The 22,070-nt window shown below is 56.4% G+C and overlaps 1 protein-coding gene across 1 annotated transcript in view; it reads left to right on the plus strand.

Annotated features, from left to right (window-relative positions):
• XXYLT1 (xyloside xylosyltransferase 1) overlaps positions 1 to 22,070 on the plus strand; it is a 41,224-nt gene that overhangs the window by 2,313 nt on the left and 16,841 nt on the right. The window contains exon 2 of the mRNA XM_035334745.1: positions 4,114 to 4,261. Within this exon, the coding sequence (XP_035190636.1) occupies positions 4,114 to 4,261 (148 nt within the window). The remainder of the gene's footprint in view (positions 1 to 4,113; positions 4,262 to 22,070) is intronic.

The following is a 22,070-nucleotide window of genomic DNA, read 5'->3' on the forward strand; positions in this document are numbered from 1 at the left end:
GCTAGAGCAGAGCCCAGGCTTTAGAAGATCAGGATCCCGATCCTTGGGGAAGGCAGCGGGCCAGCTCTCGTCTCCCCTGCAGCATGTGTGCGGATTCAGGTACTTCCAAAGCCTTCCGGAGAACGCGGCGGCCGGCTGCAGCCTCCCGGGCAGTGTGCTGATGGTGAGCAGCAGTGCTTGGATGCACAAACTTGGGCTGTCCCAAGCTGCGGGACCGTCATTGCGTCGTGTCACCAGCCCTGCGTGTGTGTGAGCCCGTGGACCCTCCCAGGAGGGAGCGTGGGGCGTTGCGGACACATCCCAGATGTGGAGCGCGGGCTGGGAGCGCAGCGTGCCGGCGGCAGATGGAGCTGGTGCTCCGCGCTGCGCTGCCTGCGTGGGGCTGCGGGACGTGGGGCGCAGCAGCGAGCAGCCAGCGAGCGGCTGTGTGCAGGACGGGCTCGCAGCCTGCCCGGGGCCAGCCTGGCTGGGCTTTTTGGTAAGTCCTGACCATGCCTTGCCCTCCGAGCCCCAGGGGGATCCTGCTGGGCTTTTACCACGGCTTGCATCTGCAGAGAGCAGGTCCTGCCCCGTGCTTCAGGGGCCATCTGCTTGGCGAGCAGAGGGCAGTGCAGGGAGCAGGCCTGTGCCCTGCTGGCTGCTGCTCTGCTCACCGAGAGGCCCGACTTGCCCCATCTCCTGCAGGTCGTTGTGCTACCTGGTTATCTGTGTCGGTAGGTCCCTCAGTGGATGCTGCCCAGTGCTGACTCGCGGCGTTTCTGTCCATTCATCTTCAGAGCCCTCTCCTGGGATTGCCACCTTTCTGCCAAGCCAGGCAATGCAGTGCACAGCTGAGCTGAAGCACCCATTTGTAGCTGCCCTTCATCACAGGGCCAAAGCATTGCCCGTGGTGTCACCTCTGCTGCGTTGGGGGCCTCATCCTGCAGTCTCCAGATGCCTTCCCTCTAGAAGGAGACCCGAGCACTTGGAAGCACGCAGTGCTCTGCCGAGGGCTAGCTTTCAGGAAGCCTGAGCGTGGTTTCTACAAGTCAGTGCTCCTCACTCGGGCAGGTCAGCCCTACTTTCGCATCTCTGTCCCCCTCTGAGATGTAGTTACCAGCCCGCCCCAGGGAGGTGCTTTGGGAACCGCACCGGGGTGGCAGGTGAAGGCTGAGCTCTCCTTGTCCTCTGCAGGGCTGGTGCTGCCACGAGCTGAGCTGCTGTGATCCTGCACCTACAAGCTCTCTGTAAAGGCACCTGCCACGAGACAGAGGGAAAGTTAGAGAGAGTGTGGTGGCTTTGTTAGTGATCCAATGAAAGGGTCTTTTCTCAGCGTGAGATGTGTTTATGAAAATAAGTTGCACAGGAAATCTGTAAGACTTACTTTTCTAATGTCCTCAGCAAACCTGGTCAGATTTAGCCACAGGGATTTACTGAAAGCTGCTACGCAAATAAATAACAAAGTACGAAATTAGCAGCAGATAAACAAGCTGCGCTATGGTCAGTGCTGGGGAGAGGAGAAGCCTCTGCAGTACTGGTGAGGAAAGCAGTCCTGTGGCTGCAGGAGGATTCATCGTGTCAGGAGTTTGCGTTGCAGAAGTGCTTAACCAAAGGATGGGCAGCAGAAACACATTTTCCTGTTTACTTTGGAAGGCCAGGGAAGACAGATGATACGGTGTCTGAAGTTTCAGGAGTGTTTTTCCCCAGATTTTTGTCCACTGGTGCTTGGCACCCATCTGCTCATTTCAGAATTGACTGGAGTTGGTTTGAATTCTTTGATCTCCCAGGGGAGGCTCGCTGGGTCGGTGCTCTGGGCTGGGGCCTGGCTCTGTGCACCTGCAGTTGGTGCCTTTGTACCCGGGGAGCAGCGTTTTGCTGTGTTCCAGCACCCAGCAGCAGTGCTGGCTGCTGCCGATCTCCTCGCTGCAATTGTGTGATCCTGTGCTAATGGTGAGGGCAAAGCTGGCCATGCACAGCATCCTCCTGCACTTCGGGGAGCTGGGCCGCGATGCTGCTGGTAACTGACTTTCTCCTTCTCCAGTGTCTCGGGGAAGTTCTACGCATGCTGTGTTGTCCAAACGCAAGCATGGCCAGCGATGAGCTCTCGCGGCACACTTCCCCGGTACGTGCTGTCCTGTGCTCTTCCTGCCTTCCTCCCGAGGCCGCTTGGCGTGAGGCCAGCTGCAGGACACGCAGCTCGCAGCGTGGTCGCGCTGCTGTGAAGTCGCAGGGCCAAGCCTCGAGCTCTCAGACCATGCCCTTGGCCTGGGGTTGGCGTGCGGGGTGCTTCCCCAGGAGCAAAATGAAACGCTTCAGCTTCAGCTCTGCCCCAGCAATGCGCCGCTGAGGGCTTGGTGCTGTGCCCTATGGCTTCAGGGCTTCTTCCAGCATCCAGGCTGGGCACGGACGTACCTCGCTGTGCTCAGTGCTGCTGGGCCCACCGACAGCTCCCCAACTCCTGCAAGCTCTGCTCTGACACGAGAGCTTTGATCTAGGGAACAATTTCTACAAGAAGGTGTGGGAGGAAAAAGCTCCAGCCTGCTCACTGCCTCCATCTCTGTGCCAGTTTCTCGTGGTGTCAGAGCATCCCCTTGCGCATCCCGTGGAGAGTCTGGCTGCAGTGCCAGCTCAGTGGGCTTCTCTTCTGAAGCACTTGACTTGGGTTTGGGTTTTTAAAAAAAAACTAATGCTTTAACCTACAGGTTTAAGTGCATAGTGCAGCTTTCCTAGCTTTTAAGCAGATAAAATTCTGGTAGGGAAACAGAGTGAAAGCACAGAATAGTTTAGTTTGGAAGGGACCAGTGGGGATCCTGGGGCTGAATCCTCTGCCAAAGGCAGGGCCAGCTACGGGGGGTATCTCAGCATCCTCAATCCAGGCTTTCCTTCCCAAACTTAAAATACGGCTGCTAAGTTGTGTCCTTGCAGCTTTCAGTTCCTGCTTTCTGTTGCCTGAAGAAGGCAGCATGACTTCGAGTCTCAAACTGGGAGTTGCTGAACTCTTTAATCAGCACCAGGGCTGTGTCCTTTGTGTCTGTTAATTACACCGAAAATCCCCCCAGTTCTCTGCCGTGAGTCAGTGACCTGTGTCCTCGTGTGCATGTAATGAGCAGCAGCCTGCGTGTTCCTGCTCATCAGACTCAGAGTGCAGTTAGGTGTAGGCCCGTACAATTCCAGTAGCTGACAGTTTGTTTGCAGTTGCTCCTGGTTTTGGAGCAGATGGGGCTTTATTGCTGAGCTCTCAGGTCGCTCCTGAACGCAGGTGCAGTGGGTAGCCCAGTGAGTGTTGCTTTGGTCATCAGTAACCAGCGTGGAAGGGCTTTGCTTCGTTTTAAAAGTTTCTGTGTTATGTCAAGAATAAGAACACAAAAAGGGCTGTGTGGGGTGGTGTCAGCATCTGACTTCCCTTGGGTCCCATTTCTGCCCTGTGGCATTGCGTGGGCAGCACCATGGGGCTCAGCACCCAGTGCTGCCTGCTGAGTGCGAGCAGGCACGGGCCAGGGCCCCTTGGCATCTTATCCCACAGCAGCACTGGGAGGCTCCAGCATGAGCAGGCTCACCTCCAGCTAAAGAAGATGTTCAGCTGTCTGGTAACTGCTGATGTCTGATTTTCATCAGCTGGCTGTGGCCTGCTTGCCCTTTCCTCCCCCAGCCCCAGTGGGGGAATGCTGCAGAGCTTGCTTCAGCGCTGGGCTGAGGCTCAGGAAATCCGGGCTCAGCTCCTGGCCCCGTCCCAGCCTGCCTTTGTGGCAGGGAGCAAGGCTTGGTCTTCAGGGTAAATGACGTGGCCTGGCTCGCCTCAGAGCTGCGGGGTGCCAGAGCCTGGAGTGAGCTGTCACCTCTCATGATTGCCTCCATATGGGAGACCAGAACCGTGGTCACATTTAGGCAGTGTCAACAGCTGGGACCAGAGGCTGCAGGAAAACATCCCTTGAATAGACTTGATTGTGTGCAAGGGTTCGAGTCCCTTGGTGCCTGCCTCCCATTTCCAGAATGGCCATAAAAATCCTTCCCTCTCATCCCCGCACACGTAGCTGCCTCTCAGGGCAGGGAGGTGAGCAGGGTCCGGCACAGGCAGACCTGGGAGAGAACTGCTGGATGTCGTGGCTGAGCGGGTGTTTGTGGTGTCTCTCCTAGGTAATAACCCACGATGTGGACGAGCTGACCGAAAAGCTGTTTCCGATAGTCGAAGCCATGCAGAAGCACTTCAGTGCTGGAACAGGGACCTACTATAGCGACTCCATCTTCTTCTTGTCAGTCGCAATGCATCGGATCATGCCCCCAGGTAAGCCTCTGCTGAGCTGCAAACACAGACTTGCTTTTTCTTCATCTTGTAGATAGCATTCAGTGCTACATGAAACAAAGCAAGCTCATGGACCCAGTCACCATGAAAAGAGGCTGCTGCCACTGGAGCAGGGCGCTCATCGGCACGACAGAGTGGGTTGGTTTGATGCCATGCCGATGGGAGGACAGAGCCTGGGTGCATTCGCCCCTGGTGCCCCAGCCAGGTGAATGGTTCTGGTTGCCCGTTCCCCATCCCTGGCACAAGCACGGCGTTAGCTGCTGGTGCTGCAGCATTGCTGGGCAGGGGCAGCGGCAGCCAAGTGCCCAGAGAGAGTCAGAGCTTCAGCCTGGATACTGTGCTTGTCGTGTACTAACAGTGCTGGGAGATGGCAGGGACTGATAACTGCGGGGCTGTCCTGGAGTACTGTTACATGAGGTGTGCCCTCTTCAGGGTTAGGGGTGAGCTCCCAGGGCCAAGCCTGATTTCTGCCCGTTCCTGCAGGATGACAGACCCGTTGGTGTAAGACCACTCGCATCCAAGTGCCTGCTGGGGCGAGTGTTGGGGGCTTTCTGTGCCACACAGTGGGCTGGTGCTGCCCTTGTGCCCCAAGATGTAACAAAAGGCAAAACTGGAACTGGTCTGGCCATGTGCAGCAGTATATTTCTCATGTGTGGTTTTCCAACCTCCCTTCCCCTTGGCGTGTCAGCAGAAAGAGGTGCCACGTGTTAGCAGCGCAGTGACTGTGCCGCCTGGCTGCGTGCTAGCAGGTGTCAGCAGCGCGGTTACCGAGCACACCTTCCTCTCCTGGGGCTTTGCTGAGCTCCTGGAAGGCTTGGCTGCGTAACAGCCACCGATCACTTAACTTTATTATCTTCGCTCAGCTGTTACTGAGTGAGGGAACAACAATAAATCTGCAAGGAAACAAGGCAGCTGGCAAAGGGAGCTTGGCTCGGTCCATGCCATGCTTTCCTTCCCCGCCTGTGCGCGGGTATTTCTGCTAGGACCTACGTGCTCGGTAGCCTTGGATCACTTAGCGTCCCTCTCGTTTTGTAGGTCAGGCTTGTTTTTCTTACACTGAGGTCAGGGCTGGGAGAAAGGTCAGAGGCTTTTCAGTAAGACTGATGGCCCAGGATCACGTTGCTGTTGGTGTGTAGTCCCTTAAAAGCAAAGCACTGAACGCGAGCAGTCATGCGTCAGCCCAGCACTGCTCCCTGGGGACGCAGCGGAGCGGTGGGCAGGGGCCCTCTCTGCCCCACGCACAGCAGGAGGGGTAGCACAGCCAGCTCCTAGGCTGGAGCTCGCCCAGCCCTGCCCGTCAGAGCAGGGCTCATCCTGCCAGAGGGGCCGGCTCACGGCTGAGCCTGCGTGCATGCACAGAGGGTCCTCTGGGCCGCCTCGGGGCAGGGTCTTCTCCGAGAGAGGGTGATTTGGGAAGCCCTCTACAAGAGAGTTAAAAACAGTGGGGCCTGCTTGGGGCCCTGGTATGTCCTGTAGCCACTGTGGTTTCACAAACCCTGCTTGCTTGCCAGACAAGAAGGAAGTGGAGCAGACGCTGCTTTCCTTCCTGTGTTCCCAGGCCATCCTTCTGGGGAGGGTCACTGCGCCAAGCCCGCACTCGAGAGGCACTGGCAGAGGTCTGGGGGGCTGCCTGCGAAGCCTGCAGCCCGCCGGCCTTGTGCTGGTCTGGGGGAGAGAGGCAGGTGGGGGCACGGGCTGCCAGGCTCCTGGGGTCTGAGCTGCCTCCCTGCTGCTCCCTGCTGTTAAAGCAGCTGCACTGGCTGCTCCAAGAGGCCCTTCTCCCTTGGAGACCGGGAAGGCCTCTTGAGCATCCGTGTCCCATGTCTTCAGGATCTGGAAACCACTTCTCAAACTCCTGGTGAGCGCTTGCTGAAGGCAGCAGATCACACCTGGCTGCGCTACCAAGTCCCTGGCCAACCTGGCCCTGCACCTCTCGCAGAGCTGGGACGCCCACCACTACTTTCCTCGCACGGCGGACAGCCCTGCCCCATGCCTTGTGCTCTGCAGCAGGGCTGCAGGCTGTCCTGTGCCCCCGGCCCTCGCCGTGTTTGCTGCATTATGCTGCAGGCTCCTGAAGCTGGGCATGCTGCCGCGTGCTGGTGACAGAGCTCTTCCCTTGGCTCACACAGCTGGCACCCACAGCTTCCTCTGTGGCCAGAGCGGCAGCTCGTGCTGGCGGCTGCCCAGGCATGATATTGCCTGCAGTCCTGCTACCGCAAAGTTCAGGCACAGCCTTTCTGTTACTGGGCTGCGAGCTAAGTGCTGGCTTGGTGGCCACGTGTCAGGCAGTCACCACGTTCCTGCAGCCAGCAGAAGGCTTGTCAGTGCTCTCCGTGAAGAGGCAGGGGAAGGCTGGGCTACTGGAGAGCCCTGTGCCTAGGAGCTGTGTCTGGAGGTGTTTCTGGAAGATGCCAGCTGGTCCCAGCCTTGGGATTGGAAGCGTGAGGTGGTTGTGAGAAGGGGTGAGGGCAGAGCGGGGCATGACCAGGAGAGCAAGGCAGAGATCCTTCAGAAGGTGCATGGCTCGTGTCTCACAGGGCCAAGAGGTGCCTTGAGAGGCTTGCCTGCCTGCTGCATCAGGAAGTCCTGCAGAGGGGGTGAGGTGAACGTCAGAAAATCATTATTTACCTTAATAAGCACACTTTAGTTGGATAGACACCAGGGCAGAAGAGGCATGCATCTTACCGGAGCCTGCAGAGGCAGCGGGGCCATCGCTCAGAGCCCGGTGAGCTGCAGGGACAGGAGCGACCGAGGAGCCTGGGGCTGGGGACCATGGCCAGAACTGGTGTGCTGCCGGAGGTGGAGGAGGAGAAGGAGTGAGATGGGAGATGTGTCGGGGAGCAGAGCCCTGGGGAGTGTGCCAGGAGCCCCGTTAGGCAGGGAGGACCCTTCCCTGCCATGCTCCTGCCCTGTTTGGCACCCCGGCCCTGCCCCACCTCCTGCCGTGCTGGCAGGAAGGCAGCAGTCCAACAGTGCAGGTCCTGTGCTCGCTGCGTGACGGTGTGCCTCTGCTCCAAGGGCTGTGGGGCACTGATGGTGTGCCTCTACTTGAAGGGCCGGGGAGCACTGCTGTCTGTCCCTGAGGCACGGGACTGGGATGGGTGAGGTGTCTGCAGGTGGGGAAGTGGCCCTGGCTCATCCACCAGGCTGATGGGGGGACTGGAGCATCTCTCCTGTGAGGCAAGGCTGTTGGGCCTGGAGAAGGAAGGCTCAGGGGGATCTGATCTGTTCCATGTGTGTAAGCATCTGATGCATGCAGTAGGAAGGACAAAGGCAATCTTTTCTCCGTGGTGCCCCATGACAAGATGGGGCAGTGAGGACAAGCTGAAACAATTTTACAATAGTGAAGCTCTGGAACAGGCCCAGAGAGCTGCCAAGATGCCATCCTTGGAGGGCCTGCAACCAAAGTGGGCGATGTCTGAGCAGCTTCTCTGGGTGTCCCTGCTGTGGGCAGGGGGTAGGACTGCACAATCTCCAGAGGTCCCATCCAGCCTCAGCAGTTCTATTACTTGGTGGCTTTAAGTGAACGTGCTGCACTTAGCTTTTTGTTGGACTTTGCTATTTTTTTGTCTGGTGATGTCTGCATTGTGAGTGCTTTGAAGTATGTTGAATACAAATGACGGTATTAATGCTAATTTTCTTGTCCTGATACCTCTACTGTAGCTTTGCTGTGTGCTAAAGATATCCGTATTGTACAGCCTTCCAGCATGAAGCTGATCACACCTTCTGAAATGACTTCCCAGTTCATCAACCTGTGAGTAGTGTTGTCTCTTGAAAAGCTTGCTTGCTCTCTAGCAGTCTGATGAGGGCTTGCAATGGTCTGTTTGGTGTACAGGATGTTTAAAGAGGCATTTTACAGTTTCACGAGTTTAGGTTTTGTTTCAGAAGCTGCTAGTAAAGCTGATTTATATTTCCCTTGCAAGGGAGGTCAGATGTAGTGCGCTGGGTGCCTGCAGCGCCTGGTGATTTATGGGTCTGGCAAGGCTTGCAGGCCCCTTCCCTGCATTCCAGCTGCACGTCTAGGACCTGAGGAGGAGCAGCAGGCTCATACGTTGCGGGCTGGCAAGAACCAGGCTGCTGCAACAAGGACACGGCATTCCCTTTGACCAAGGACCGCTGCTTTGCTGCTCTCTGATGCTGGTTCTGCTCCTTGGTGCTTGCTTCTTGGTCCCCACTGTATCTCAGCCTCCTTGGCTGTGAGCTGCGTGAAGGTCAGGGTTTCTGCTGTGGGACCTGTGCTTTTACCCACCTGTTTGTTAAGTGTGAATGAAAGAGCTTTCTGTCTGGGGAAAGGCAGGGCTGCACACTCTGCTGCCCCCCTGAAAACTTGTGAATGGTGTAGGAATGGTGCTGTGCTCCTGTCTGCTCCCCTGGCCCTGGCTCCGTTTCTCTGAGAAACTGCTCTCTGTGGCTTGGAAGAAGCTTCTTTACTAAGGGTGGAGGAGAAACGTTTGGAGCTTCATTTTCATGCTGCATTAGCATTTTTTCTGGTGCCTTTTTGTGCCATTTCACCCACCAGGAACACTGTGTCTTTGCAGGCGTGTCTGGCTCCATAGTTTTAGCACCATTTTTTTGTGGGAGCAGGATTTAATTGCAAGCTTAAACATGCTCCAGCAGAAACGAAGGCCATGATTTGAATATTAAATTCTCTCTTATGTGTTTGTTTCCATTTGTATCAGTCTGTCTCTAGTCTTTTTCAGTGCTAGCACCCTTTGCATTAAAGTTCCCTAGCTTTTGGATCCCACATTTATCACTTTCGAAGTGCCCTGGTGTTTCTGTATTACCATGGGTTAGTGACTTGTTGGAAGCCCTAGGGCTGTGGTGATGCACTGACTTTGCAGATTGATGGCTCTCAAAAACTGAACAGCAGTTTTTTGTAAAGGTTTTTGTGGAACATCTGCATGACTGCGTGCATATTGCATGGAAAATAAATGTTTTTTTGCCACTCAGCTGTTGTGTTTTTCCCTGCTGCTTGGGATCCTTGCCCACAGAACTTTGTATCTAAAACCTACAGCTGCCAAGCTGTAATATAACAGCTTCTCAGCCGCTGTAAATCATGTAACTCTCTTGCCTTAAACGTCTGACATCAGTGGAATTAACCTGATTTAAGCCAGCTGGGGAGCTGGTATGCGGCGTGCAGCAGCGCAGACGGCATAACTCCCGTCTGGGCCCGAGCCTCGTAAATCCTGGCTCAGGGCAGCGCGGCCGGACCCGAGGAGCTGGAGGAGGCTTGGTGCCTTTCAGGGGTTAGCAAGGGAGAAGTGATGGGAAAGTCACATGGAGAGGATGAGCAGGGTTCAGACTTAGGAGGGGTTGCCAAGATGAGGACGATGCCAGAATGAGACGATCCCTGGGATCCGCAGGGATTCAGGCTTGGGAGGAGTGCTGTGTCTGGGCTAGAAGGAGAAGGGGCAGCGACTGTGGCCTCTTACTTTACTTTCAGTACACATCTTGCTGATTGGCTTTAATCCCCCTAATCACTTGTCATTGCAGCATTGCAGCACAGAGAACCCAGCAAGCATTTGTAATCCCCAGCAGGGACACGCGAAGCAGTAACGCCTGGGCCTCTGCCCAGAAGGCATGGCCGTACCGTGCAGGTGGTGGCAATGTCGTGGCCTCAGAGCTCACAAGGGAGCCTGCCCGGGCTGAGGTTTGGGAGCAGAGAAAGGCTAGGGCCCCTGAGGAGATGGGGCAGCCATGGGCAGCTCAGGGCTCCTCAGAAGGTGCTCCCCGGGCAGGGGGCTTGGGCTGAGGGCAGGAAGGGGTGAGCCCCCCTCAGGCTTTGGGTATGAGCCCAGGGTAGGGCGAGGGCTGAGGGCACCGGTGGCTGCAGTCTGAAAGGGGCTGACAAATGGAGGTCTGGGCTGTCAGATTGTTCTTCTGTGAAAGCTTACTGCTCTTGTGAGTCCTGGTCTAATTGTGAAGAAATCTTTTGACAGCCCACAACTTCCTCTTGGCAGCGCCTTCGCAGCCCCGCTCCGTTAGGAGCTCTGGGCATTGTCTCTGCATTAACCCCAAGCGTGGCCTTGGTGAGCCTTTGGCCAAGCCCCCCCATCCCTGGCCCTTGTAAGGAAGCTTTTGGAGACAATTAGTTTAGCAACCCACAGTTTAGCAGCCCTTTGTAGGTCAGCTCAAGCGGAAAATCTAGGCTTGGTGTCCCTCGTAATCCTAACCCCGGGGCTCGGCCTTGGTGAGCCTCAGAGCAGACCCCAGCCCTTGGCGCCGTGGGGGAAGTTCTCGGGGAGAGCTGATGGAGCAGCCTGCAGCTCCCCTGCTCGGCCCCACTGCAACTTGTGTGTGTCAGGCTGCAGCCATGGCCTGGCTGTATGTGAAACAGCCGTTGTGCCTTCCATTTCTCTGTCCCACTGCAACTCCACCGCAGTTTTATGTGTCGGGTGAGATCATCTCATGTGTAAGTGCCGTGTGGCTTGGGGAGAATGTCTGGGGAGAGCAATGAGAGCCCAGGCAGCACGTACGCTTTGTGATTTTTGTGGGCACGCGTCCGCTGGAGCACAGCCGGCTGCTTCTCCCTGGTGTTGAATTCCCTCTGCCTGCTTGGCTCTTTTGTGGTGTGACCCACGAGCCTTCCTCCCTGCTGCCCGCAGTGAGAAAGAAGCTTTCCTTCATGAATGATCATGTAGGGTCTGCTGTTCAGGACTGCTGTCCCATGGCTTGGCTATAGCAATTTACTGTGGTGGGGGTTTTTAGGCACAAGTACCTGGCAGCATGCCTCCTCAACAAGACGTAGCGTTCCTCAAGATGCAGAATTTCTCCGTTGAAGAACTGGTCAGGGTGTCCCTGTACGGGTTTCCAGTGTGGTATTGGTTGTATCCAACGCCTTCTTCATGGAGCTGCAAGCACTCCACAGCTACACTGGGATGCCCAGGTAACAAATGGGAACCGTGGGCAACAGCTGATCTGGGAGCCAGGAGGGTGATGCAGTGGTGGAAGCTGCTGGGCTTGTTTGGCTACCCTGGTTTTGCTTACTGCTGCAGGATGGCCGTGTTGGACAGGAGGGGAAGGAGCAGAGGGAAATACCTGGGGAACAGGACAGGATGGAAAAGCAAAACCCAAGTAACTTTTGTCCAGAGCTGGCAGAGAGATTCTCAGTGGAGCAACTTCCTGGCTACCTCTGCTGGCTGGACCAGAGGCACTGAGTCTGTTAGCTGCAGGGGAATCTCTGAGACCCGGCTGGGAGGTAACATGTGTCACGTGGAGTCAGGGTATCTAGCAGAGCTTGACTGAAGGTGGCATTTGACAGATTGGAGGCAGCAGGGTTTCCTAGCTGTATGAACAGCTGGCGGTCTTCCTGAGGGGCTTAGCATCATCTCTGTCTAAGTGTCCTCCTCCCCACACCTGCAGGCTGTGGGGAGGCTCTCAGTGTTTCTCTCCCTCTGACCAGCCCAGCATGAAGGCAGAAGCCCTGACAAAGGGTGAGAGATGAGCACAAGGTGGAAAGGGCCCCTGGGCTTCACAATTCCTGCAATGCAGGAGGTTAGCCTTCGCGCATCGCCCAGGCACTGTGAAGCACTGACTCATTAATCCTGGTGCTGTTCTGGGTGGGCAGGGGCAGGGAGGTGGTTCTGCTTCTCTGAAGCTGATGGGATGCAGCTGAGCAGAACCGCAGCTGGGATTTCTGCAGAAAGAGCTGAGTGCCACACAGGGTGGGTCCTTGCTTGTGCTGATGAGGCTCTGTGTCCTCATGGGGAAGGGGAGGGAAGAGTGCAGAGTAGGGTGGGATGTGAACGAGTTGTTTGATTCAGTTAACAGGATCTCTTACAGGCACATATATATATAATCAGGCTTGGAGATCTCCAGGAAAGCAGCTCAACAGGATAGTTCCTTCCTGCTTGTGCCCAGCCTCCTTACTGCTTTGATGTCTGCTGCATCCTAGGAATGACCCATGTGAACACGGAAGGTCCTAAATGCAGATGTCAGGTGTGAGAGCCATGGCAGGGGTGTCTCGCTGCCAGCCAGGGAGGGGCAAGCGCAGTTCAACTCGCTTTGTTTTCCATACTTTGAAAGCATGGGACCAAGAACGGGATGAGAGTGAATCCCCTGTCTCAGGGGATTCTGTTCCCTGTCCCCTTTATTCCAGTGTTAGGAATCTGGGTATGAGGATGTGTTGGGAAATTCTTGAGGGAAAATACGTGGTGAGAAATCCTTGACATAATTGTCACCACAGAAGCTGGAGGGGTGATACGCCTGACTAAATTATTAAAACCACTGGTTGCAGTGCTTACTTAAGAAACATGATGGATAGGAGAAGTAGGAGCTGAGCGGTACTCCACAGGGAAGACACAACCAGGTGCTTGCTGGCTGCTAACTCCAGAGCTTGATTTCCAGGTGCCTTTGGTGATCTTGTTCATTAAGGGCTCAGGAGGAAACTGAGCAGCAGTGGGAGAGGAGGGTAAGTTTTCATATGGCTCAACAAAGATGGAGAGCTGCTAGGGGAGGAGAACAAAGCGGTCATTATGCACTGCCTAACCTTATGGCACACAACATAGTGTGTTGGAAAAACGTGAGAGAGGCTCAGAGAAGAGCAGTGCCTTCTGCACAGGATGGCCCTGATGACGGGGACCCTCCGACTGCAGGCAAGCTGGCTGAGGGGGTCACGGCTGGGTCTGCAAAGCCACGAGCTGCGGGAGGCAGACTCGGACAAGAGCCAGCGGGCATCACAGTTAGCAAGAGGCAGATTTAAAGCACGCGGAACTGGAATCAGAGGCAGTAATTCACCCCGGTGTAGTGATCTGTGGAGCTCTTTGCTGTGGAAGGTTGTAGATGCTAAAATTTATCCAGCCATACGGAGGGCTGGTGTGAAAGGAAATCGCTGAAGGCACTGAAGTACAGTAGATAACCATCGCAGGGAGGCATGTCTGCGTACCTCGGGGGGACGTAAAGGCAGTTGTTGCAGGTGAGCAAGCAGCACGGTGTGGGGGGAAGTGGCCCCCAGCAGAGAGCTGCACCAGTGGCTTTGCAGGGGGTGCCCAGACAGTGGTGAGAGTTAGCGGCCTGGGACACACCGGGATCAAACTGAAAGATCCAGTGCTCTCCCTGGCCTCAGACCCTGAATTTGGTAACTTCTCCAGCTCATTATCTACGGTCATACTGGTTATTAAGCGCAGACCGGATTGCAATGATGTTTGTCCAAAAGCCTGTTAATGACAAAGCCACAAACCGCCTGGGAATTGGTGCAGCTTGGAACAGGCTCCAGCTGCTGGCTCCAGCTCGATTGAGGGGATGATCTCCCACGAAACTGCTATCAGCCCTGCGAGCGCTCTGGGAGTCCCAGCCTGGACACAGCAGCCTTTGTGAGCCCCGGCTTGTGCCGTTCCCACAGAGCCGAGCTGCAGGCAGGGCAAAGGGCAGGGTGGAGACACGCTGCACCGAGCTGCACTGTGTCTTCTGGCCCAGCTTCTGCACAGAAAGACGGGGCAGCGTGAGGCTCCCCTGGCTGCACGGTCCCTCAGCTGTGTTTTGGTGCCCACAGGAACGACACAAAGCTGGCCTGGCCTGGCAAGGCTTCACCCAACCTTTCCATTGAGCCGTGGAGGATGTGGGGGCCGGGGGGAATGTGCTAAGCAGAAACATCAGGAAATAAATAGTCTGTTAGCTGGAACAGCATCTTCACAAGTAATTGTCTTCTGTTAATGCGAGTCTGTGAAAGCAGCCATGCGGTATCCTGGAAATGTTTGATATTGCCCTTGTAAAACAGAGCTGTACGTGCGTGTCTGGGGGTTTGCCATTGCAGCTGCAATGCAGGGTCGCCCAAGCTGGTGTACACCTCTGATTGCCCCTGGGATGCCGGGTGACTCCCTGCAGATGATGGATCCTCGGTGAAGCACCTGCTGGCAGTGAGTTACGGTGCATTAATCCTGTCTTACACGCTGAACGAAACAACAGGCATCAGAGGTTTGTACCGTGGATCCTGGCAGAGGGAAGCACAACCTCCTCCTCTTCCCTTCTGTCAGCTGCGTAGCGATTCCTTGTACGCAGCCCAGTTACCTGCATAATTCAGTGACTGCTCAATGTTAATAAATGAGCATTTTCAGAGTGCATCAGTCCTGACCTTTTGCTGCTGGCTGAGCATTGCCATCTTCACTGAGCCGCACCATGTCGGGGGCACGCAGAGATGCCGCAGGTTTGGAGAGCGCCTGCATCCCAGATGCTGCAGGCCTGATCGTGCTCTCGGAGCGGAGATGTCGTGAAGAGGCACAGAAAATGTGGGGCTGCAGTGGAGCCATGGGAGACGGCTCCAGAGCTCCGTGCTCTCAAACCACAGTTCCCAGGAGATGTTGCAGTAGCAGAAGGGTTTATTTTCTGGCAAAGTGTTTCCATTTATACAGGGATGGAGGGAGGGATGATTGTTTCTGGTGTGCTCTCATGCCCTCCCTCCCTGTTTCACGTTTCGGCCATGTGAGAAAGAGCCAGATTCCTTCCCCAGCCTGCTCCTGAGCTGAACTCGCTCGTGGTGAGCTAGCACGGAGAAGACTGAAGTAACAGTTTGACAAGCAATAGGTCAGTGGTGCCAGCCATTGTTCCTTGTTGGGGTAATCCTGTTGTGCTTTGTGTGTTGTTTTCATGCTGCTTTTGGGGAGCAGGCAGCAGAAAGCCTCTCAACCCACCCAGATAAGTGCTGGAGGCTGCAGTGTGGTAGGAGGGTCCCCACATGGAGAAGTGAAATGCTCACCCAGCTGCCTGCAAGACCTGTCCCTGTGGCCAGGAGCCCATCTGCTCTGGGTTTCACGGGGCGTTTGGCCCTGCTGGAGTGGCCCAGCTGTGTTGCTGGGCGGCTGGGCTGCTGTGATGGTGGTGCAGTGGTGGGAGAAGCGGCTCAGGGGCCACCCCCAGGGAGCTGCAGCACCTGGCATCCTGTTCCCCTCAGCGCCATCCCCTCTCTGTCCAGCGTGACCCGCAGCCCCTCGGGGGGCGTCGCTTCTCATTATTTCCATTGGCTGCCCCTTGCCTTAGCACTGGCACCAGTTATTTGGGATGTCCTAGATATGTCAGGCCGGGGCAGGCGCACGCTGTGATTCCACCTCCCGCAGAGCACCAGGGTCTCGCCCCTGCCCGGTCGGGGCACTGGGTTCAGTAGGCACCCACCTGGCAGGGGTGGCATTGGAAGCCTTCTCCTGGTCGTCCTGAGGGAGGGGAGGCCCTTCTCCTTCCCTAGGCAGCCCCCCTCTCCTGATCTGTAGAGGGAAGCAGTGTGGGAGCTGCTGGGATTCACCCGGTGCTAAAACCCCAGCCCTGCTTCCAGTTCAGCCAGGGTGGGGAGAACTGCTGGCCCCTCCATCTCACCAGTGGCTCAGCCGTAGCTTGTTAGAGTTCAGCAAGAAGAAACAAGGACAAAATCTGCCTACAGCTCTGCAGCTCCTTCCCCCACCATCAAGATGCGAGATGGTTTACCTTACTGCACTTATTTTCTTGTATCTCTTTTTGGTTTCCCTTTCTGTCTCACCCGCTCATTACTTTACAGCTTTCCATCCACGCTGCTTTGTGTTTTATGGCAACCTGGAATTAAACCTTATTTTGTCTGATTATAAGGTTTCCTGCTGTTCTAACTCCGGCTCCAAAAAGTGTCTTCACACTCCTCCTCTGGTGACACTGTATATTAAATACACAGCGAGCGGTGCTCGAAGCTTCACCCTGAAAGCTGCTGAGTGCTCAGCGTTGTCTGGAGCAGAGTCGGTTAAGATCTGGGTGATGCGCGAGTTATCCTGGACCAGGAGCCAGCCAGGGACAGGGGAGCAAGGACAGAAAAACTGCTCTGGACCAGGCAAGAGGTCCATGGTGCTGCCACGAGCATTTCACGGGTCATTGCTGCTGTATCCAGCACTTTAGCTCCTGTGGGTGCCTGCTCCAGGGCTTTCACAGCATGCTGGAGGCCTCCCTGAGCCAAACCCCTCAGTGGGATCCCCCCGGCCGATTCCTGGGGCCTGTGGGCAGCCGGAGGACATGGAGGGGCTCTGCAGAAAGCGTGGCCTTGGGAGCAGTGGGGCTGCACCCACCGTGCCTGTCTGTCTGCCTGCCTGCAGGCTGCCCCAGGGCGGCTGGGGCTGGTGTGGATGGGCCGCAGCAAGGAGTTGTCATCTCTCTGGCAGACAGCCTAATTTTTAATTAGCTGATAGGCTGGAAGTGCTGTGAAGAAGCTGCTGTCGTGCTCCGCTGGGTGCATAATAGGTGTTAGAGGAGGCTGCTGGATGACAGTTAGCCAGCCAGGGCTCCTCCAGCTGCCCGGGATCATCCTCCTGGGACTGCTGCGTGCTCCTGGCATCAGGTCTGCAGGTGGCCGTCCTCCCCTGGCTGTCCTACTCTCACTCTGAGCCTGGTGGGCAGGGAGGGACACGGCCAGGGCTTGCTTGCAGGCCTTGAACCAAAAGCTGGCAGCTAAGCTGACAAGCCCCGCAGAAGCAGGGCTGCTTTGGGCTGCTTTTCTCGGGGGAAGACGAGAAGGTGCTGGGAGGGAGCTTCCCCCTTGTCCCCCAGCGTGCTGCCGGCTGGGCTCTGTGGCGCGTGTCACGTCAGCACTGCCCTGGCCTCACTGCCTTCCTCTGGCCGAGGCTCGCCGGGGCTCAGCTCCGCGGCACAGGCAGCGGTGATTAACGCCGGGAGCAGAGGGGCAGGCTTTATCTGCCGAGAAAACAAGCCCTGGAGAGGGGAGTGCACAACAAAACAGGAAGCTGCTCACAGCTCCATGACAGCAGAGGGAAAGCTGCCGGGAGCAGCCAGGAGCGTGGGGGTGAGCAAAACAAAGGAAGCCTCTAACAAAGGGCAGGCAGAAGAGCGGAGCATGTTTGTGTCAGCGGGCCGGCCGCAGCTCGGGCATCTCCGCCTGGCACCGCGGCTGCCCTCGTGCCCCGCTGCAGTTGCAGCAGGAGGCTCTCGGGGGAAGCTGAGCCCATGCCCAGCCTTGGCAGTGGGAGCGGTGTTTTTCTTGGCCGCACACCTCGCAGCCACCAAGGGCAGAGGATCCTGGTTTCACAGCCAGCACGAGCAGCTTTGCGGAGCTGCGCGGTGCAGGCGAGGTCAGAGCCACGCGTGTCTCCAGGCGGTTAGCTGCCTCGGGCAGCTGTCTGGTGGCCTGCAGCTCCTCTTCCCTGGGGAGGTGAGGATCCCCTTTGCAATGTGGGTGCTGTGCTGGCTCCCACAGCAGGCTGTGGAGGTGCCCACAGTGGTGTTGGCCCGGTGTGTGAGGGTGGTGAGCCTGTCACCGTCAGGCCCCTGGTTGTGCCATCGCCGCACAGACACTCAGGTGGGGATTATCCCCCTGGCAGCCCGACCAGTGAATCACTGAAAAAATCATCATCCACAGTCTGGGGAAGCAGGGAGCTTGTCTGGGAGCAGGTGGGGTTATGAATAATAATACTCAAGCCCAAACAAATTGCTCAGGGAAAACAGGCTCTGCAGGGATGCAGTGCCGCTCTGGCACATGGCGGTGATGGCGCACGGAGAGCATTTGCCCCTGGGAGGAGCAGGACCCCATCAGAGGGGTGTCTCTGTGTTGTCTTGGCAGCCTAGAGAGGTTAGGTCCTTACAAACAAGTTTGTTGAAACAGGTGGAGACTGTTGTATAAGGTGGTGGGAGCAGAGCCAAACCCCGACCAGCTCCCATGAGAGGGAGACATCTACCTAAGGACCGCGTGTGAGATCTGGGCGCTGCAGGGCTGCGGCAGGGCGATGGCCGTGCCCCTCCTGCCCTCCCCATTTCCCCCGGCACATCTCCCCAGGACAGAGGTGAGAGGGAGCCCGGCAGTGGCTGTAACAGGAGAGCACAGCAGCGCTGCTGCAAGGCTCTCAGCTTGCAGAGCCTGGGTCACAGCAGCTTTACACTGAGCAGCAGCACCCGCGGCCTCCTGGAAAGGCCTGGCCAGAGCAGCAGCATTGCTGTCAGACCTGCTGCAGGCAGGGTTTGTACTCTGCTGAGGGAGCTGAGCTTGTGCAGAGAGCCCATTGATCAGCTGGAGAGCTGCTCCAGCTCCAGGACGCTTCAATCTTCTTGCGTCTCCTAGTCTAGAGCTATTCAAAGCACTGCTCAATTAACAGCAATTAAGACCATGGCATCTACTGGACAGCTTCAGGGCTCTGCGTTGTGATGGCAACTCTCCTTCCCGTGATTTGTTACCTGACACAACTTGTTATTATTGTCACTCGTTTCCCCCCTCTGCAGAGCAACGTGGTGGAGGTGTGCCAGTGATCCGGATCTGGCTCGCTTTGCCTGGAAGAGGAGGGTTTGGAGCCATCAGGCTGCTGGAGTTCCCAGAGCAGCTGAGGGAATCGGGCCCCTGGGCTTTTCTGTGTGGCAGCTACCCCAGGCTCCTGTTCCTGCATCTCCTCTTGGTGTCCTGACCTTCCGTCTATCCCCTTTTCTGTAGTTTTAAATTCAGGTGAAGATTAGAGTGGGGCAAAGCAGTCCTAGCTAGGGGCAGGCTCGGGGCTGTGCAGCTCCAGGTGTCCGCAGGCACTGAGCAGTGCCTGCAGGGCAGGAGGGGCTGGGGCAGCAGCACCCACTGCAGGGCTGCCTGCCAGAGCGGGGCTGGTAAATCAGGAGGGTGTTTGCCCCTGGGTGCAGCGTGTCGCTGGGCTGATGGAGCCAAGGAGCATCGTTGGAGCTCCAGCTGGATTGGCCAAAGCACCTCCTCCTCCTGCACACCCCTGCTGCCAGGCACGTTTCCCCAGTTACTGGGGGTACGCTGCCTGTTTTCGCAGAGCACTTGGCTCTTCGGGGATGCGTTGCATCAGGCTCGCTCCAGAAGCCTTAAGCCCATCGTCCACCTCTGGAAGGAGGATTTGAGCTGGAAGGTTCGAGTCGGCGTGACAAAGTCAGGCTTTGAGCCCTGAGTGGTGGGTGCAGCACAGGTGCTGGCGCTGTGGTCAGGATGTGTCCCAGTCTGCAGGGCCGGAGCTTGGTGGGAGTCGGAGCAAGCCTTGAGCAGCGCCAAGCCCGGGCTGCAGCCCTGCTGGGGTTGCTGTTACGAGGCTGCAGTAAAAAATTACAAGCTTTAAGTGGGGCCAGCCTGTGTCATAAAGCTGTCACTACTAATGGAGATCTTCTCTGCTTTGAGTGGCTTAACTCCTCTTTATGTGCAGCGGCTGGAAGAGCCAGAGTTGAATGGAGCAGAGGGTAAAATATATCATAGCAAAGTTAGAAAACGCACTTTCCGAGCAAAACGCTGTCAGGGTTTCTGCATGCTTCCAGCTGGGCCCCTCCAAGCAGTTTGTGCCAGAAAGAGAAGAGCATGTGATCCGTCCACCCCCACGCAGCAGTCAGGGCAAAGTGCTCGGTAAGAGGACAAAACACGCGGATAAATCAGAAATATTAGTGCCTGGCCCCTTGCCAGCCATAGACAGCGATGGCAGAGGAATCAGCTCGGCCATCAGTCTGTCCCTGCCAGCTGCATCTGGCAAAGCAGCGCTCAGCACCAGTACCCACGCTCGGTTTTGTCCCACTGCTGTCATTAATGCTTGCTTCAAAAAAAATTTAAAAAAAGAGGGAAAAGTACTTTGTGCTCTCTGGGTCTGACTTGGTAGTGTTTTCCCAGGGGGGTTCTGCCAGCACAGTGCGGGGACCGGCGCAGGGTGCTGGTGCTGGTGCTGGGCCGGGCAGGGCTGGGAAAACGGAGGAGACGGGGAGTTGGAGCTTCCCCCCGAGCTTCGCTTTCATCCTCAGTCGTGATTAATTGCAGTTAGTGCTCATCTGTAATTGCCGAGAACAATCAGATGACGTGCCTTGCGGTTGGTTTAATTGAAACCTGATGGGCCAGCTGAAGGCTGCTGTGCTGGGCTGAGCTATGCTGGAGCAGTCCCTGCTGCTGCCCAGAGCAGGACAGAGACCCCGGCCCTCTCCCCGGCTCTGCAGCAGCTCTAACCCTTTGGGCTCCCCTCCCTGGTGCCGCCTGAGCCTGTTTTGGGGTCTGTGCCTCTTCGTGTTGCACTGAGAGGTGACTTTCTCCTTTGGAAGGTCTGCTGAGTGGCACAAACCCTCCCCGGTGTGAGACGGAACAAGCTGCAAGGCCTGGCTGTGTGGCCAGGTCTGGGTGCTCGAGGGCAGCAGTGTCAGGGACTGGGGGTTTTGCACTGCTCAGGAGGTTCAGGCTGAGCTTCGGAATAGCTTTAATGGGGACTTAGGTTTGGGTGGTTGGGATACACGTCTCGTTCCCCGATTCAGAAATTCCCTGCCCTGCCTATTCACCTGTCTGAATTGTGCTAGCAATTTCTGAGGCAGTTAGGAAGGCTGAGGGAAATTGCTTTCAGGTCAAGACCCACTTTAGCCTGTAGTGAATTACTCTGCCTGGCTTTTAAATCTTTGCAAACAGAGGACTGGGGTGGTGGTAAATACCAGGTGGGCCTGGGGACTGCCGTTCTGCAGGCTGAAGGGAGTCAGCCTTCCTCTTCAGCAGGCAGAGGATGATGAACGTTTAGAAAATAAATTGAGATACAGCTGGATTGTAGCTCGGGTGCTGTGTCTGTGTGATTTATCTTTCTGCTTGGGTACTTCACTGACTAAGCAGTGTATTTCTTGCTTAACCTCACGGCGCTTTTTCGTACTTAACTGAGGACAGCGTGTTAGGTATGGCCAAGTGCTGAGAGCCCGGGATTAAGGCAGGGTTTGCAAAAAGTTCGGATCTGCTGCACAGCCCAGTGGTTGGTGGAAACAAACAGGAGGTGATGGATGCATCTGGAATGGAACAGTTAGGTTCCTGTGCTGGTGGGCAGCTGCGTGCGGCTGGCTGTTGTCATCATCTCTGGGCCTCCAGTCCCAACAGTTGCTCTGGAGGCTGAAAACCGAGCGATTTCCTCCTGCCTCCAGCAGCACGGTGACACCGAGCAGCCTGTCCCCACACCGGGAGGCTCTCCGAGAGCACCAGCCTCCTGGGTCCTGGGCGCTCACCGATGTTGCAGCCCTGGTGGGGAGAGGGGTGGCAAGCACGGTGACATCCTCCTGCCTGGGAATAACCGGGAGGAGGAAGGATGAGGGCCTTGTGTGCTGATTGCTACGAAATAGTGGTAACAAAAGGCCCATCTGGCCTGCAGAAAGCTGCCGCAGCACCTGCATGAGGTAAGCGGGGACTGACACAGGTTGACACCGTCTTTGTAATCCAGTTAGTGCTGAGCAGCCCGGCCAACATGCTCTTGGCTTCCGTAGCACATAAATAGGTGTGGCCTTACCTGACACGGTGGCCGTGGGACACTGCTCGACGTGCTGTGCACACCTCGCTGCCGGCACGGCTCCCAGGCAGGGCAGAGCTTTGCTGGCCAGAAGATGATTGCAGCTTTGCCCGGGGCTGGGGGAGCTCGTCACGGGGTCCCGTTTGTCACAGGCAAGGCTGGGAGATGGGGAAGCCCGTGTCAGGCCCCTGGCAGGTCATGAGCCTGTACAGGTGCCCCGAGGTGCAGTGTGCCTTCCTGAATTACTGACAGTGTCTGCAGTGGGAATTGTTCTCATACTTCCAGGCAGGGCTGGAGGTGAGGAACACTTGGTGAGTTTGTAGCTCTACTTGAAGTACGCAACGTAAGGTGAGTGCGGGGTGGTGTGCGGCTGCCTCTGCAGAGGCACCTCCAGAAAGGGAGAAAATACCTGCTGGGAGGCTGCATTCAAGCTACTTCTTGCTTTTTCAGTTGTGTGCAAAACCATTTTTCTGGAAGAAAGGAGGGGGTTGATAGAAACAGAACATTACCAGAAATGGTTTCATTAGTCAGTCATACCTAAAATGCAAGCTGGTAAGTGCTGTCGTTATGGGTGAGGGTTGGTAGCTCTGGAGAGAGGCGGCAGCTGGGCTACTTTTGCCCTG

This window comes from Oxyura jamaicensis, chromosome 9 (assembly GCF_011077185.1).
Source record: "Oxyura jamaicensis isolate SHBP4307 breed ruddy duck chromosome 9, BPBGC_Ojam_1.0, whole genome shotgun sequence".
In the NCBI taxonomy this organism is placed as follows: domain Eukaryota; kingdom Metazoa; phylum Chordata; class Aves; order Anseriformes; family Anatidae; genus Oxyura; species Oxyura jamaicensis.